At 41.0% G+C, this 19700-nt stretch overlaps 2 protein-coding genes across 2 annotated transcripts in view; one reads left to right on the top strand and one right to left on the bottom strand.

Annotated features, from left to right (window-relative positions):
• Window positions 1-362: 362 nt before the first annotated feature.
• LOC311135858 (p53 apoptosis effector related to PMP-22-like) lies at window positions 363-14150 on the bottom strand. Its single transcript, XM_084169881.1, has 3 exons — window positions 13786-14150; window positions 4098-4238; window positions 363-2884 (listed from the first exon to the last, which is right to left on the bottom strand). Exons 1-3 carry the CDS (start codon window positions 13988-13990, stop codon window positions 2673-2675), a joined length of 558 nt encoding a protein of 185 aa, XP_084026007.1. The 5' UTR covers window positions 13991-14150; the 3' UTR covers window positions 363-2672.
• A 3127-nt stretch (window positions 14151-17277) lies between these two features.
• LOC311104544 (brefeldin A-inhibited guanine nucleotide-exchange protein 3-like) overlaps window positions 17278-19700 on the top strand; it is a gene marked incomplete at its 5' end in the record, with an annotated part of 54832 nt that continues 52409 nt past the window's right edge. Inside the window, one exon of the mRNA XM_084146409.1 lies at window positions 17278-17362. Within this exon, the coding sequence (XP_084002535.1) occupies window positions 17278-17362 (85 nt within the window). The remainder of the gene's footprint in view (window positions 17363-19700) is intronic.

Here is a 19700-nt window from a genome sequence, read left to right as displayed (position 1 = left end):
ACATTTTGCCATGAGGCGGAGAGAACATTTTGCAGTTTTATAACAAATTCCATGCAATTCTATTCTCCTGGGCACGTGCCCTGTGTCCTCAGTCGGTATTCAGCCATGATTACTACACATTTAGATAATAATCAAAAAATGGTTAGTTGACATGGGCTAATTGAGTGACTGTCAGTGACTGACATAACAAGAGAAAAACTGCTGATGCGCAACCACGTTTTGAATAATGTTACTGTTTTGCAATTGTGTGTTCTACCATTGCAACGCTCAAGATTAAGTTGAGACTCCAACTGAGGTCCCTCACAAACACATGCACACACACAGCCATGGAGACACACACACACGCAGTCTGAAGATATAACTCGTTAAAAAAACGACTCTTTATTGCATAAAAAGACACTGCTGATAATGGTATATTTAAACGACTAAATAAACCAAAAAAGATTGTCACCAGAATATATGTTACTGAATAACGATATGACCTTTTCCATTTCAACTGAAATATGACTTGATGAGTTATGAGTCCATAGAAAGTCCCATTCAATGTTTACAACACATTTTGCAATTTTGTAAAATGAAGGCACGTCTGAGTATGACATGACACTACTAGTCTTCTGTAGCAGACTCATAGGGCTCTATTGATGCTGTTGAAAGAGACTACATTGTCTCCTGTAAGCCTTTATAAGTCAAATGCTGAATGAACTGTATATCTAACAGTCTGTGGTTGGGTGCTTCATGTGGGTTACCATTATCAGCACATGGAATGGACATGACGTTTTAATAACGGGCTGAATTCAATCTGTAGTGCCAAAGATCAGCGTTGTAGTGCGGTTGAAATTGGAAGGTGATTTTCGATTGAGCCGACATATGATATGCAGCGTTTACCGTGAATGCAGTCAGAAACATTGCTTTTAAATTTCAATCACGCTATGAACATTATAACACTTATCTTCGGCACTACGGATTGAATCCAGCCCAAATGTGTATTTTCCCTTTATTTGTGTTTTAGTTTTCACTTGTCACTAACAATTCAGCAATACCCACTGTCATACCCATCCATAGCCAATCAAGGACATTGTCATAACGATTCATAGCCAATCAAGAACACTGTCCAGCAATACCCATTGTCATACCCATTCATAGCCAATCAAGAACATTGTCCTTGTTGTAGTAAAAAAACTCTCGTAAAAAAGGACAGAAAATCTTAAGATACAGCTGTGTGTTGCATAATACAATGACTAGAAACAGATTTCTTAAACTAATTGAATAAAAGCAAAACAACACTTGTCTCTTTCCTTGTACCATACACAGTATACATTTATGTTTACATTTTCTCTACTGTACTTACAATAATTCAGTTTAGCCATTAAATGACCTGAACCATTCAAATTAGGATTAAAGTGAATAAATCTTTGAAAAGCGACATCTTAAAACATCCAACAATCCTGCAGTCAAATACATTAGCTTTGTTTGTAGGGCATATGCCCTCTAACTCAGCTGATAAGAACACTTGACATAATCCATCAACTCTAGGATGGAGTTCTTACCATTGATATTAAGTGCACTTCTGTGATTTTGAATTGAACGAATTTAAGGATAAGGTTATGGAGGTTTATGGACATTGTTTATGTATAATCTGCAATATTGCTTCTGAGTCACTTCAACTACTGTACACAAACATCAAACATGGAAAAACATCCAATGTGATAGAAACAAAGCCTCTGGGATATCCATACCTGGCAGCCTCCCTTGGTAACGTGGCCCACTCAAATCAATATAGGGATCAGTATAGGGTCGGAAATAGGGCATTAGACAGAGATACACATCTATGGGATCTTTCCAACGGAGAGAACATTCAGCGTTGTTGGAAATGACAAAAGTGACCTCCAATTATATGTCTAAGTGTCAGTGTCCTCTGTCCTCTGTGGTGGCAGAGGTGCTTCTGTCCGCCCGGAGCTGCATCTCAATAGTCTAAAGTGGGCTTCCTCTCCTTCATCTGGCTGATATGAAAGAACCTGAGCAGGTGAAAGTAAATTCCTGGTAGGTGTCTACTATATTGCTTTCACTGTCCTGTGTTTTCCTCAGTGCAGATGAAGGGAAGGAGATGAGGAGATGAGAAGGAGATGAGGAGGGAAGGAGATAAGGAGGGAAGGAGATAAGGAGATGAGAAGGAGATGAGGGGGGAAGGAGAAGAGGAGATGAGAAGGAGATAAGGAGGGAAGGAGATGAGGAGATGAGAAGGAGATGAGGAGGGAAGGAGATGAGGAGATGAGGATGGAAGGAGATGAGGAGATGAGAAGGAGATTAGGAGGGAAGGAGATAATGAGATGAGAAGGAGATGAGAAGGGAAGGAGATAAGGAGATGAGAAGGAGATGAGGAGGGAAGGAGATGAGGAGATGAGAAGGAGATGAGGAGGGAAGGAGATGAGAAGGAGATGAGGAGGGAAGGAGATGAGGAGGAGGAGATGAGGAGGGAAGGGGATGAGGAGGTGAGAAGGAGATGAGAAGGGAAGGAGATAAGGAGATGAGAAGGTGATGAGGAGGGAAGGAGATGAGGAGATGAGGAGGGAAGGAGATGAGGAGATGAGAAGGAGATGAGGAGGGAAGGAGATAAGGAGAAGGGAAGTCACTTCAGACTATTGAGATGAAGCCTGGGGGTGTCCGTGGTTCCTCTAAGCTGAGGTATAGATGTATTTGGTCTTGGCAAGGCCCGTGAGCTCGTCTTCGTAGCGAGGCAGGCAGCAGAAGAGGATCCCACAGCCGATGCTAAGGATGGTGGCCCCCCAGCCGAAGCCGTAGGCCCAGGTGTAGTCGTAGTGGCCCTCGAAGATCAGGTCATTGAACCTGACTGGGTAGATGATGAGGGCGATGAACTGAATGATCACTGTGGTGAGAAACAGGCAGAACAGAGAGATTTGTCAGAGGTGGATCATTCAGAAACAGGCAGAACAGAGAGGGTCGTCAGTGGTGGATCATTCAGAAACAGGCAGAACAGAGAAACAGGCAGAACAGAGAGGTTTGTCAGTGCTGGATCATTCCAAACAGGGGAGGAGGCTGACTCTGTGGAACAGTGACACATAAGTGTGAGAGTCTACCAAAACTAGCGTGTGGGTGTGTGAACTTATAGCTCTAGGGCTTAGACGTAACAACAAATTAGAGTATGTGTCATTTAGAGTAGAAGGTGGATAACTAGATTAGAAGGTGGATAACTAAGGTGGATGAGTTAAAGTTGAGAAACTGAGAATTATATTTTACACATTCACTGTATGGACGGCGAATCACAAAGTGGGATCAAACAATGGATCACATAGCGATGATTACTACTGTTACTACTTTACATCCACATATACTGGTGATCCAGTCAGAACTAGTTCTGAATACTAATACTTATTTACTACACTAAACACTAGCAAAACATTCCCATGAGAGCACGACAGCTTTATAGTCAGACACCTCTATGATTCAGCTATGTCTGACAGACAGTTTCAGGGTAATTCTGATTGACTTTTCCCCTAGGCATAGGCCGGGCTGGGCTATCAGGTTTCACACTAGGGGGGCAGGGGGAGTGTTCCTATGATCTCACTATCAGTGCTGTGACTCAGCCAGACGCTGAACATTCTCCCAGATTCCATGGCAACGCCATACCACAGCCCTTCCCTGAACCTCAGAGCAGAGTAGGGACACAAACAACTCCCGCTCCTCGTTGGCAATGGTTCAAATCAGAAGAAGATTAGCTTTAGGACTCTCCAACTCCACAGTAGCTATGGTTGCAATGCTCCTTGAGCACCCTCAGAACGTGGAGGAGCATAAGTAGCACTAAAGTATGAGAGTGCTTGTAGTTTGAGGTTTGAAGCAATACATTTTGAGGCAGGCCGAATTCACAAAAGCAAGCCAGTTGTTAATATTTCACTGTCTTCAATAACTAACCTCTCCTCCATTAGCCCAGACACTTGAAGTACAAAAACATAAGGGGGTGGTTTCTCTGACACAGATTAAGCCTAATGCTAGACCAAAAAGCATTTTCAATGGAGATTGCTTTTTAGTCTAGGAGTAAGATTGATCTGGGAAGAAGAACAGAAAGGTGTTGTGTATCTTACCAGTGATGAAGAGCAGGACCCCGATGACGGGCAGAAGGCTGATGTTGAGGGTGCAGCAGAGAGCGATACAGGAGATGATGAAGGCGATGATGAGGATGATGAGGCCGATGATCATAAGAGCTGCCACAGCCTGGGCCCAAGCTGAAAACACATCAACAAGCAATGTTTAGTACAGAGCCTTCAGAAAGTAGTCACACCTCTTGACTTTTTCCACATTTTGTTGTGTTACAGCCTGAATTTAAAATGGATTCAATTGAGATTTTGTGTCACTGGCCTACACACAAAACCCAGTTTTGTCAAAGTGGAATTATGTTTGAAATGTCTTGAGTCAATAAGTATTCAACCCCTTTGTTATGGCAAGCCTAAATAAGTTCAGGAGTAAAAATGTGCTTAACAAGGCACATCATTAGTTGCACGGACTCACTCTGTGGGCAATAATAGTGTTTAACAAGATTTTTGAATGACTACCTCATATCTGTACCCCACACATACAATTATCTGTAAGGTCCCCCCTCAGTTGAGCAGTGAATTTCAAACACAGATTCAACCACAAAGACCAGGGAGGTTGTCCAATGCCTGACAAAGAAGGCCACCTATTGGTAGATGGGTAAAAATGTAAAAAGCAGACATTAAATAACCCTTTGAGCATAGTGAAGTTATTAATTACACTTTGGAAGGTGTATCAATACACCCAGTCACTACAAAGATAGGCGTCCTTCCTAACTCAGTTGCCAGAGAGGAAGGAAACCGCTCAGGGATTTCACCGTGAGGCCAATAGTGACTTTTAAACAATTACAGTTTAATGGCTGTGATAGGAGAAAACTGAGGAGGGATCAACAACATTGTAGTTACTCCACAATACTAACCTAAATGACAGAGTGAAAAGAACGAAGCCTGTACAGAATAAAAAATATTCCAAAACCTGCATCCTGTTTGCAATAAGGCACTAAAGTAAAACTGTAAAAAAAAAAAAAAAAAGCAAAGAAATTAACTTTATGTCCTGAATAGAAAGTGTTATGTTTCGGGCAAATCCAACACAACACATCACTGAGTATCACTTAATATGTTCAAGCATGGTGGTTGCTGCATCATGTTATGGGTATGCTTGTCATCGGCAAGGACCAGGGAGTTTTTTTAGGATAAGAATAAACGGAATAGAGCTAATCACAGGCAAAATCCTAGAAGGAAACCTGGTTCAGTCTGCTTTCCAACAGACACTGGGAAACAAATTCACCTTTCAGCAGGACAATAACCTAAAACACAAGGCCAAATATTCACTGGAGTTGCTTACAAAGTTGACATTGAATGTTCCTGAGTGGCCTAGATACAGTTTTGACTTAAAATCGTCTTGAAGATATATGGCAAGACTTGAACATGGCTGTCTTGCAATAATCAACAACCAACTTGACAGAGCTTGAAGAATATAAAAAAGAATCATGTGCAAATATTGTATAATCCAGGTGTGCAAAGCTCTTAGAGACTTACCCAGAAAGACTCACAGCTGTAATCGCTGCATCAAGTCTGACACCAACAGCCTCTTGAACAGCTTCTATCCCCAAGCAATAAGACTGATAAATAGCTAACAAAATAGCTACACAGACCGAGTTTACCTTGTATCTTTATTGTCCTTTTATTTCAGTATTTGCAGTGTCTCTATGCACACTTACAGGGCCCTACACACACACACGGTCACTCCAACACACACACAAACACTCACTCCATCATCTGATTACTCACACATACATGTATACTGACTCTACACACCCACACACCCACTCACATACAAGCTGCTGCTACTCTATTTATCTTATATCCTGTTGCCTAGTAACCTTACCCCTATACATATCTACCTCCATCACTCCAGTATCCCTGCACATGTAAATATGGTATTGGAACTGACTTTTTAAATATTTCCTGTATATAGTATGCTTACTTACGGTACTTTATTGTGTATTTCATATTTCTTATTTCTCATTTTTTGTTGTTGTCTAGTAATACATTGTTTTTGATTACTGCATGGTTTGGTTCTGAGTTTTTAAGAAAGGCATTTCACTGTACTTCTGCATGTGACATTGAAACTTGAACTTGAACAAATGTGATTCTAACATGTATTGACTCAGGGGTGTGAATACTTATGTAAATTAGATATTTCTGTATTTCATTTTCCAAACATTAGCTAAAATGTCTAAAAACATGTTTTCACTTTGTCATTATGGGGTATCGTGTGTAGATGGCAGATACAAATATCGAGTTAATACATTTTGAATTCAGGCTGTAACACAACAAAATGTGGAATAAGTCAAGGGGTATGAATACTTCCTGAAGGCACAGTATAGACAAGACTATACTTTTGAGCTGGTAAGTACAGATGTAGGATCTTAATTTGATCACCCTGTTACAGGATAACTTTCCTGCAATGCAGGACATTTTAAACTTGTAGTGTATTTGAGGTTTAAAAAGGCTTCTGTAGTTTGTAATTTCCACTTTGAAATTTCAGACTTGATTTTCCCTTACGAAAAATGTCCATGAATTATAATCCAAATAATAACTCACATTTCCTGTTGGTGCAGGATTATTTTTCTGCTGTAGCAAACTGGCTCAAATTAAGATCCTACATCTGTATACTATGGAGCTGGAATTAAATGTATTTTGGAATTTGAAGCATAAGAGGTTGAGAGATATTGGAATGATGTTTGGGAAAGTAGATTTTTTTTTTTGCAAAGCACTTGTCATAGACATAAACATTTACATAATTTAGCAGATGCTCTTATCCAGAGCGACTTACAGTTAGTGAGTGCATACATTATTATTATTTTTTTTTTTAAATCATACTGGCCCCCCATGGGAATCGAACCCACAACCCAGGCGTTGCAAACGCCATGCTCTACAAACTGAGCTACATCCCTGCCGGCCATTCCCTCCCCTACCCTGGACAACGCTAAAAATAGTGCAATAATAATCATCATAGTAATAATAATGCATTTCCAGTCATACACACGTGATATGACTTTACTTGATACAAATAGCTCTTCACACATAGCCCTACATTTCGAAATATCTTGAAAACTGATAAAGGTGCATTCAAAGAACATAAACTCAGTCTGGAAGAAATATTGTTACAACGGTTTTTCTCTTACATAATATCCCCGTCCCCACAAAATATGTCAGCTCAACATGTGAAAAAAAATATTTAAAAATGTAAAAATGCAATTTCATGTGCTTTTTTGGTAAGGAAAGTAATGAAACGGTATGGGGTTTTTAAGGTAAGTGGTACGCTGTTCAGCTAAAATAGTGGAAAATCTTTAATCAATGACAATATGATTACATTTGACATGATCATTTGACTTTTCAATGATCCCATCTGGGATTTGAACTCAACCCCTGGCTTTGGGGTATACTGATCTTTCTGCTGCGCCACAAAGTCTGTAGCATTATCAGAAGTCCCCTACACATTCATTATCTATAATACATCTCTGCACTTAGCAAAAGAGTACAGTCGTGGTCAAAAGTTTTGAGAATGACACAAGTATTGGTCTTCACAAAGTTTGCTGCTTCAGTGTTTTTAGATATTTTTGTCAGATGTTACTATGGTATACTGAAGTATAATTACAAGCATTCCATAAGTGTCAAAGGCTTTTATTGACAATTACATTAAGTTTATGCAAAGAGTCAATATTTGCAGTGTTGACCCTTCTTTTTCAAGACCTCTGCAATCCGCCCTGGGATGCTGTCAATTAACTTCTGGGCCACATCCTGACTGATGGCAGCCCATTCTTGCATAATCAATGCTTGGAGTTTGTCAGAATTTGTGGGTTTTTGTTTGTCCACCCGCCTCTTGAGGAGACGTTGCTCTCGGAGGATGTGTTGGTAACATTCTTTATTAATGGCTGTGTTCTTAGGCAAAATTGTGAGTGAGCCCACTCCCTTGGCTGAGAAGCAACCCCACACATGAATGGTCTCAGGATGCTTTACTGTTGGCATGACACAGGACTGATGGTAGCGCTCACCTTGTCTTCTCCGGACATGCTTTTTTCCGGATGCCCCAAACAATCGGAAAGGGGATTCATCAGAGAAAATGACTTTATCCCAGTCCTCAGCAGTCCAATCCCTGTCCCTTTTTAGAATATCAGTCTGTCCCTGATGTTTTTCCTGGAGAGAAGTGGCTTCCTCGCTGCCCTTCTTGACACCAGGCCATCCTCCAAAAGTCTTTGCCTCACTGTGCGTGCAGATGCACTCACACCTGCCTGCTGCCATTCCTGAGCAAGCTCTGCACTGGTGGTGCCCCGATCCCGCAGCTGAATCAACTTTAGGAGACGGTCCTGGCGCTTGCTGGACTTTCTTGGGCACCCTAAAGCCTTCTTCACAACAATTGAACCTCTCTCCTTGAAGTTCTTGATGATCTGATAAATGGTTGATTTAGGTGCAATCTTACTAGCAGCAATATCCTTGCCTGTGAAGCCCTTTTTGTGCAAAGCAATGATGACGGCACGTGTTTCCTTGCAGGTAACCATGGTTAACAGAGGAAGAACAATGATTTCAAGCACAACCCTCCTTTTAAAGCTTCCAGTCTATTCTTAAAGGAATACCTAGAATAGTATAAAGTAATCCTTCTACCCTCCCCACCACCCCCCCCCCCCCCCCCCCCCCCATAAAAATAAAAATAAAAAATGGTTGTCCCACTGGCTATCATAAATTGAATGCACCAATTTGTAAATCGCTCTGGATAAGAGCGTCTGCTAAATGATGTAAATGTAAATGTTATTCTAACTCAATCAGCATGACAGAGTGATCTCCAGCCTTGTCCTCATCAACACTCTCACCTGTGTTAACGAGAGAATCACTGACATGATGTCAGCTGGTCCATTTGTGGCAGGGCTGAAATGCAGTGGAAATGTTTTTTGGGGGGATTAAGTTCATTTTCATGGCAAAGAGGGACTTTGCAATTAATTGCAATTCATCTGGTCACTCTTCATAACATTCTGGAGTATATGCAAATTGCCATCATAAAAACTGAGGCATCAGATTTGTGAAAATTAATATTTGTGTCATTCTCAAAACGTTTGACCACGACTGTACCATCTGACTTCTATTTTAGTTATCAGTTAATCTGACTATTTTCTCGTCATTGATTTCATTGACTTATTTCAGCAATTGGAGGGTTTTCTGTCGAGTTGTCTAATGTTGGTGGGGCATATTATTCTGTAATGTTACTCCTGAATCACTATGAGTTTCCACATGTGAAATCATGTGGTTTTCCATAAGGGCCAAGAACAACTGCATCCCTCCAGCACAACTAGAGTCTCTACAGGAACAGAAAGTTGTCCACATTCCATGTTGACAGTATGTCAGTCTCAGGGACGGGTGTGGATACGCCCTGGTTACATCCTACCACACCCAACAATAACACAATTACAGGGCCAGGAGGACACAAAAAAACAAGATCTCATTTAAAGAAAAGTTGTGATTATGCATCCACTAAGTTTAAACACATTGTCCATGGAATCCTGCAATAAGAAATGCTCACAAATGCAAAGATTTGTCCCCCAATCAAATTAGGTTGTGAATGAGAGACTCTGATAGCTATTTAGAGGGTCTGGTTTGATCTCCTTCTCTTGAATGTACAGAAACCAGCAATGCGCTTGCACACTGTTGCAGAAAGTACCCTTGCTTGTTGTAGTTTCAAGTTCAAATTTCAAGTTTTATTAGTCGTATGTACAGGAAACACATGGTATACACCATCTAATGAAATGCTTACTGACAGGTTCCTTCTGGACAATGCAACAACAATAAGAAATAATAAAAGATACGAACATAAAGTAAATGGCTCAGTAGAATATAATAAACCATTTAGCATAAGTATAATACAGGAAAGCCCAATTTATAGTCCGATATTTACACGTGTATTGGGGAAGGGGTTAGTACATTATGTCATGCTGTAACACAAACATTGCAATGAAACTAGGGTATTATAATGAATGTATGAATGAATCCTGATAGGTTTCATTGCAATGCGGAACAAACCTTTGTTCTACAGTATCACAACTGCATCGTATTTCAACACACATTACTGGTGGTAGGTTATTAACTGACATCTGTTGCATGCAAATGCATAGCTCACACCTTAAATTATTCACTCTCTCTGTCTACCATCAAGATTAAATGGCAGGCAGCCTACACCTAAGCCTCAGGCACTGCAGTCATGCACTCACTTGCCTCTAACAGACAATGGGGTCCTAGTCTAACAAGTTCTATTTCGTGTGTACTAAACCATAGAGTAGAGAGTATCATTCAAACATTAAACAGAAGTACAGAGAGGTGGCGTGAGAACAGATAATATGTCCCTTGTGTTCAGAAAATGTAAATATTCTCACACTCAAAATGATGTGCTTCTCTGGATCTCAATTCCATGTTTGAGAACAGTTTTGGTGTATTAGTAGCCGACTGTTACAGTTGTTTGACTGTTGCAAAGGATCACTTTAAATGTTAGTGAAGGATCTCTTTAAATCTTAGTGAAGGATCTCTTTAAATTTTAGTGAAGGATCTCTTTAAATGTTAGTGTTAGTGAGTATGTCAATCCAATCCGAACAGTGTGATGTGGACAGCTTACAGGGCAGAAGATAGCTCACAAATACGCCTGACAGTCTAAATACTCTCCAGATGGGGAACATCTGTCTTGTGTCTTTCCTAATGAAGTTAAAAATAAACAACCAATGGCTAACCAATGTTGTTAATTAGAAAAAGTATGGGTCTGAACTTGAAGCGATTTAATCAGTTGAGTCGTCATCTACAGCGATTAAGTACAGATTCTAGAATTGGTTTTGGCACTTTTGTTCATGTGCACTTTTGAGTGTTGTTGATTTCATTCATGCACTGTGTATTTTTTTGTTGATTTCATTCATGCACTGTGCATTTTAAATGAGCAACCTTGTTATGTGACTCCAAGCTAAGAGGTATGCTTACCGTTTTAGGTAGGCTCTGTCTCTATCACATTGATTTGGCTAAAACTTTACATAGCCTAATAATCACACAAAAACGCTCCACTCCATTAAGCAATTCCTATTATTTCCTATTATTAAGTGATTAATAAATTATTGTCTGACAATGTTAAAACAATGTTGATACAATAGTAATTACTGTGTTAATACCCAATTTGTAAGTCGCTCTGGATAAGAGCGTCTGCTAAATGACTTAAATGTAAATGTACACAATATACAGAGAGAATGTCAATGATTTTGAAGACAAACAAATCCCATAACACCATCCATCCAACATGACACCACTAATTCCAGAGAATCCATCCATGCTATCTTCCCACCCAGGAAGGGACAGGATTGGACAACATCCGGCTGAGGTTGTTTAATCACAACAAAGTTGTGTTCCAGTGGTAATATGTCAATACTAGTTCATCTTGATGGCACCAGTCAGAAAGCGACATTATGGCCAACTGCACTCACCCAAACATTGTTTACCTTGGACCAGCAGCACTGACTCTACATGCACCGCATAATAAAAATGAATATATAATTCCCCTTAATTTGTATTTTCTGACTATATATAAGCTAACTTTTTGTGGTACGAAAATGAATGGTACAATTATACCAACTTCATTTTTCTGAGTCCAATTCCACCTGCCTGCTTTGTTCACTACTGGGCTATGCAGTCCCACAGTATAGGGTAAGTGAATGGTTGCATTTATGTAAGTAACCCATTCACTGAGCAAGGACACTGTGATAAGTGTAACTGCCTTTTCCTCTCCTTATAACATCAACAATGTTGCCATTGTTTACTGAGAGCTGAAACTATTCCTCCATTTGGACTGCTACCTGAATGACAACACAGCTGTTCTAACTGACTGACTGCAGGAGTACTTCCTGAGTTCTGAGTAATAGCATATGTTCAGAATGTACCAGGCATTGATATTTTTCACCAGCGTCCAGTGAAGACAAAGAGGCATTTTCTCAATTCTCTTTTCTCACCACAGATTGTCTGGCAGTGGTTTGTAGCAGGACCTCTCCAGCTTGGTACAGGCACTCTTCACACTTCTAAAAAATAGCCCTGAGAACATGACTGAGAAAGCCATCTTGATATGAATCCATCCAGCCTGTTAACACCAATATTCAAAGGCAATTCTCTATTCTATTTTGTTCTATCACATTATATACTATTGTTAGGAATTGGAACATTGGTTGCAATATTCTTACAATATATCTAAAGCAGCCAACATTATAATTTTGTATGAGAAAAGGATCTAAATTGAAATATTTTCTGATTACCATGATGAGTTGAGATGTAGGGGGTAGATCTATTATAGTAGCTGTAAAATGTGCAGGAAAACACCAACACAAACAGCTACCGGTTTGGGTTTGGGTTTATAGGCAAATGACATGCTAAAGACAATGGGAAACAGGGTAAATAAAGTGTTGTTGGAAGTTCACTCTGACTGGCTGCCACTTTGCCATTGAAAAACTCCCAGCAGAGCATTCCTTTGCTTGTTGAGGGCAGACTTTATGTAAAGGAATAAAGAAATAGGTTGTTCATGAAGTAGGCCTATGCACTTGCCCTTCAAACAATTTACAACTAATGAAATACCTCTGCGGAATACCTTTTGTACTGTGTAGGTAGACTATTAGTTATTAGCCCTCGTAAAACTGACTATCCTACCGATCCTTGACTTCGGCGATGTCATTTACAAAATAGCCTCCAACACTCTACTCAGCAAATTGGATGTAGTCTATCACAGTGCCATCCGTTTTGTCACCAAAGCCCCATATACTACCCACCATTGTGACCTGTACGCTCTTGTTGGCTGGCCCTCACTACATATTCGTCGCCAAACCCACTGGCTCCAGGTCATCTATAAATCACTGCTAGGCAAATCCCCGTCTTATTTTAGCTCACTGGTCACCATAGCAACACCCACCCGTAGTCTGCGCTCCAGCAGGTATATCTCACTGGTCATCCCCAAAGCCAACACCTCCTTTGTCCGCCATTCCTTCCAGTTCTCTGCTGCCAATGACTGGAACGAACTGCAAAAATCGCTGAAGCTGGAGACTCTTATCTCCCTCACTAACTTTAAGCGTCAGTTGTCAGAGCAGTTTACCGATCACTGCACCTTTACACAGCCTTTCTGAAATTAGCCAACCCAACTACCTCATCCCCATATTGTTATTTATTTTGCTAATTTGCACCCCAGTATCTCTATTTGCACATCATCTTTTGCACATCTATCATTCCAGTGTTAATTCGAAATTGTAACTATTTTGCACTATGGCCTATTTATTGCCTTACCGCCATAACTTACTACATTCGCACACACTGTATATATATTTTATGTTGTATTTTTGACTTTATGTTTTGTTTACCCCATATGTAACTCTGTGTTGTTGTTTTTATCGCACTGCTTTGCTTTATCTTGGCCAAGTCGCAGTTGTAAATGAGAACTTGTCCTCAACTGGCTTACCTGGTTAAATAAAGGTGAAATAAAATAAATCAAATAAAAATAAATGATCTTGATCAGCTCTCTTACTGTGAGCATAATAATAGTCACTAAATCAATTTCTGAATACATACACTATTGTACAGTAGGCTATAAATTGTCATAAATAATTAATATAGTCTTATTTTCCTTGTCACTATGATTAGGGCTGTTGAGTGAATCTTTATAGATTTTTTTCAATATGATACTTACAGAATTCCATGAGAGATTTGCATTCCCAGTTGTCATGCAGGCCTCGGCATTGACTCCACATACTTGCGTAGTGGGACTTTGCGTCCTTGTCCTCAACCCATCCCGAGTTAGCAGCAATTGCAATAATGTCAAATATAATCGCAAAAAGCAAAAGAAGTGGTACGATCCACCTGCATCTTGGATACGCAAATCCACAGCGAAACATTATCGACAAACACAAACCGGACAGTGCGGATAGAAGCGGTCGGGAGTCCAGATACGATATGGGTTTGTGTAAACTACACCTTTTTTACTGATCAAATCTGAAAGCTCCACCCTAGTTTGCAACGTAATCCGTGCACAGTAGCCTAACGCGTCCCGTGCGCGAGCGTTGCAAAATAAATGTACACATACACTGCCAGTCAAAAGTTTGGACACACCTACTCATTCAAGGGTTTTTCTTTATTTTTACTATGTTTTACATTGTAGAATAATAGTGAAGACATCAACACTATGAAATAACACATATGGAATCATGTAGTAACCAAAAAATAGTTAACAAATCAAAATATATTTTATATTTGAGATTCTTCAAATAGCCACCCTTTGCCTTGATGACAGCTTTGCACACTCTTGGCATTCTCTCAACCAGCTTCACCTGGAATGTTTTTCCAACAGTCTTGAAGGAGTTCCCACATATGCTGAGCACTTGTTGGCTGCTTTTCCTTCACTCTGTTGTCCACTTGGGTGACTGAAAGATGAACTGAGGTCTACGCTCCAGTCCAGTTGGTTGTGTTAATGCACCATAAAGTTGGTTGCCAACCGCCATATAAAGTCAAAAGAAGAAGAAGAAGCCTGAAGGAGGAGAGATTACTAGAAAATACATTTTTACGGTTTAATCAGTGGATTAATTGTCGGAGTAGAGGACCTTGTGGACTTCATGTAAAATAACAACACAATGTTTATATCCCAGGACAAATTAGCTAGCATTAACAAGCTAGCTAGCTAAATAGACAAATGTTTAATGCTTTTCGACCTGTCTCCAAATTAATGTAGTTGGTTCAGAGTTCGTTTTGATATTTCAACCTGCGTGTCCTGATCGTGTCTGGTGTGGGTGGACAAAATCAAAATGCGCGCAATGGCGCACGCGGACGCACGCGTGCGGGCGGTCTAGTCAGCATGTAAACCTGTTTAATAAACCTGTTACTTGGGCAGGCAGGCTCATTCTCGTCAGGCTTGGCCGAATGGCGAGAGTCAACCCAACCAGCATCTCAAGCCCAATCCATTGACACTGTAACATGCTGACCAGACCGCTCGCATGCGTGCGCCATCGCGCTCATGTTGAGTGTGATGGTGTGTACTACTGTGTGCATCTTGCTTGAAGGAGGAGAGATCAGCTCTCAGACTCTCAAGTAAGAGAGCTTTGGGGGGCAGGACCGAGTTTGGGAAACCCTGCCCTACGGCACTGCCCAGGGACACAGTGATCCCCTGTAGCTCAGTTGGTAGAGCATGGCGCTTGCAACGCCAGGGTTGTGGGTTCATTTCCCACGGAGGGCCAGTATGAAAATGTATGCACTCACTAACTGTAAATCGCTCTGGATAAGAGCGTCTGCTAAATGACTAAAATGTCAAATGTGATGTATGGTAAAGTGGCGGATTGTGGGCATGCACCTGTCACTGAGAAATTCAAACACCAGCTGGTTGACAGAGCGCTGGGCCATCTCTATGTGCTTGTTGATGTCCTCCTCCCACTGGAACATCTAACTAGTCCACTGTGTGATGTCAGAGTAGACCACCGTTGTCCCAGGGAACATTCTGATGACTACCTCCAAATCAGCTCTCATCTGACGCACCAGGGCTGTCCCCTTTGTGTGTCACAAATCGTTTCCACCGAGGTGGATGACTATGATCTTTCACGGTCACACCTCGCCTTGGAGAGAGAGAATATTTCAGAACCCTTCCATTGAAAACAGCTCATCCATATTTCGCTCTCCTGTAGTCATCTAGCCAGCTACATTGTGTAATCTCTCCTGTAGTCATCTAGCCAGCTACATTGTGTAATCTCTCCTGTAGTCATCTAGCCAGCTACATTGTGTAATCTCTCCTGTAGTCATCTAACCAGCTACATTGTGTAATCTCTCCTGTAGTCATCTAGCCAGCTACATTGTGTAATCTCTCCTGTAGTCATCTAGCCAGCTACATTGTGTAATCTCTCCTGTAGTCATCTAACCAGCTACATTGTGTAATCTCTCCTGTAGTCATCTAGCCAGATACATTGGGTAATCTCTCCTGTAGTAATCTAGCCAGCTACATTGTGTAATCTCTCCTGTAGTCATCTAGCCAGCTACATTGTGTAATCTCATAGTAAATATTTGCTTCAGTCTTTCTTCCTTGCTTTCGGCAATTTGCTTTGAGCAATGATCAGTAGGATTATGAGCTGGGATTTTATCAATACATAAATGCACAAGTGAGGGTTCACAAGGAGAGCATGTATTAAACTGAATTATAATGTTGTGTGATAATGTTGCATAACCACCAAAAAACTACGTTTTAAGTGAGAATAGGCATGGGTCTGAAGCCGAAAAAGAAAGGAATTTCAAATGAGCACCACAATGCCTATTTTTGGACACAATATTGCGTTCTGCAGGTATAGAATGTTGCCCAGGTCGCGCAGCTAATGTGGCTACTATGTTGTCTCGCGCTGTGTTGGAGTCGTCACTAGTTACCACAGCCACAAATGGCTAAACCCCGCCTATTTCTACAATGTATTTTCTTAAAATCAGATTTGAAACCTACCTTAACCTTACCCCTAACCTTAACCACACTGCTAGTTTTATGCCTAATCTTAATTTTTAATTAATACAAAAAAGCCAATTGTGACTTTGTGGCTGTGGTAACCGGTGCGGTTGCCTGGAGGGTGAGAAGAAATATAATGCATGGAGTCAGATTCCATGGAATTTATCTGCTGGAGAATGACGTGTTTTACATGTCTAAATTGACCTCAGGCTCGGGGCTAGATTGTTTATTCCGAAATACTACTATGTTCATCCCAACAATATTTTTACTTATAGGCCTATCATGTAAAAATAAATGGCCTAAAACACAATCTTGCAGCCACAGTGCCAACCGCTTGCGCCGTCAAAGCCGTTCCAGAAGAGAGCTCCATGGCCACAGTTTCCCAGTTTCTGATTTCCCAGAACGAATATGGGCCATACGTACTCGAATCAAGACAGTTCAGTAGGATAATAGGCATGTAATTTTTCGATAAATGCAGGTGTTTCATTATGAGAATGATCAGGTCGCTCGGTTGCATCAATATAAAACAGTCCGAAAACCCTGGTACGGCTGTGCAACGCTGTAAATAAACGCTTTGTCTCAGCTTCACGGATTTGACGTTCGGTCTTACATCACTGGCCTGGGAGTGAATCATCATAAGAGGATAGGGATGCTGCGGCCGTGAACTGGACATCGCACTTATTTAAACATTGCTCATTTTGTCATCTTTTTGTCATCATGGACGAAATACTAAGTAAGCTACAGAAGGACGCATCTGGAAATAAGCACAAAGCAATTCGGGATGCGTGCCTCTTCGCCTGTGGTGAGTAGCCTATAATAACAGGCTGCAACAGACACTAGCCAATGTTGCACCTGTCATAGAATCGAAAACTGACCAAAGATAGGCGTGTGTTTCAGGCTTCCTGAAAAACCCTCGTTTAGTAGTTCAGCCATTCAGATGGTCAACTATTTTACTATGCCTGCTGCTGACTTTCCGGAAATATTCTTATCAGGCTACTGGAGAGTGGAAAACGGACGTAGCATTATGTGCCATGGCCAACTCGGCAGCACCCAGACCAGTGCAATTATTAAAGCACTCATTCACTTATTTGGCCACATTACATGTGAGCATTTCTGTTGTCCCTAATGCAATTGACAGGTGGGCAATAGCTGTCGCATCAATCATAATGTTTATGAATGACAGGTGGGCAATAGCTGTCGCATCAATCATAATGTTTATGAATGACAGGTGGGCAATAGCTGTCGCATGAATCATAATGTTTATGAATGACAGGTGGGCAATAGCTGTCGCATCAATCATAATGTTTATGAATGACAGGTGGGCAATAGCTGTCGCATCAATCATAATGTTTATGAATGACAGGTGGGCAATAGCTGTCGAATCAATCATAATGTTTATGAATGACAGGTGGGCAATAGCTGTCGCATCAATCATAATGTTTATGAATGACAGGTGGGCAATAGGTGTCGCATCAATCATAATGTTTATGAATGACAGGTGGGCAATAGCTGTCGCATCAATCATAATGTTTATGAATGACAGGTGGGCAATAGCTGTCGCATCAATCATAATGTTTATGAATGACAGGTGGGCAATAGCTGTTGCATCAATCATAATGTTTATGAATGACAGGTGGGCAATAGCTGTTGCATAAATCATAACGTTTATGAATGACAGGTGGGCAATAGGTGTTGCATCAATCATAATGTGTATGAATGATAGATGGGCAATAGGTGTTGCATCAATCATAATGTTTATGAATGACAGGGGGAAAATAGCTGTTGCATCAATCATAATGTTTATGAATGACAGGTGGGCAATAGCTGTTGCATCAATCATAATGTTTATGAATGACAGGCGGGCAATAGCTGTTGCATAAATCATAACGTTTATGAATGACAGGGGGGCAATAGGTGTTGCATCAATCATAATGTTTATGAATGACAGGCGGGCAATAGCTGTTGCATAAACCATAACGTTTATGAATGACAGGGGGGCAATAGGTGTTGCATCAATCATAATGTTTATGAATGATAGGTGGGCAATAGGTGTTGCATAAATCATAATGTTTATGAATATTGTTGTATGAGGTAATGATATATAATGCACTTTCCATGACCCCTGGTCACATTCTTTAGGACCTACACAGAGCCATATTATTGACCCCCTTAGGAACTTTCTTTCACATATGACATGTACAGTGAGGGAAAAAAGTATTTGATCCCCTGCTGATTTTGGACGTTTGCCCACTGACAAAGAAATGACCAGTCTATAATTTTAATGGTAGGTTTATTTGAACAGTGAGAGACAGAATAACAACAAAAAAATCCAGAAAAACGCATGTCCAAAATGTTATCAATCGATTTGCATTTTAATGAGGGAAATAAGTATTTGACCCCTCTGCAAAACATGACTTAGTACTTGGTGGCAAAACCCTTGTTGGCAATCACAGAGGTCAGAAGTTTCTTGTAGTTGGCCACCAGGTTTGCACACATCTCAGGAGGGATTTTGTCCCACTCCTCTTTGCAGATCTTCTCCAAGTCATTAAGGTTTCGAGGCTGACGTTTGGCAACTCGAACCTTCAGCTCCCTCCACAGATTTTCTATGGGATTAAGGTCTGGAGACAGGCTAGGCCACTCCAGGACCTTAATGTGCTGCTTCTTGAGCCACTCCTTTGTTGCCTTGGCCGTGTGTTTTGGGTCATTGTCATGCTGGAATACCCATCCACGACCCATTTTCAATGCCCTGGCTGAGGGAAGGAGGTTCTCACCCAAGATTTGACGGTACATGGCCCCGTCCATCGTCCCTTTGATGCGGTGAAGTTGTCTTGTCCCCTTAGCAGAAAAACACCCCCAAAGCATAATGTTTCCACCTCCATGTTTGACGGTGGGGATGGTGTTCTTGGAGTCATAGGCAGCATTCCTCCTCCTCCAAACACGGCGAGTTGAGTTGATGCCAAAGAGCTCCATTTTGGTCTCATCTGACCACAACACTTTCACCCAGTTCTCCTCTGAATCATTCAGATGTTCATTGGCAAACTTCAGACAGGCATGTATATGTGCTTTCTTGAGCAGGGGGACCTTGCGGGCGCTGCAGGATTTCAGTCCTTCACGGCGTAGTGTGTTACCAATTGTTTTCT

The sequence above is a fragment of the Coregonus lavaretus genome (genome assembly GCF_964263955.1).
Source record: "Coregonus lavaretus genome assembly, chromosome: 1".
Taxonomy (NCBI): Eukaryota; Metazoa; Chordata; class Actinopteri; order Salmoniformes; family Salmonidae; genus Coregonus; species Coregonus lavaretus.
Note: the sequence above shows the minus strand (reverse complement) of the source record. Positions and strands in the feature narration are given on the sequence as shown.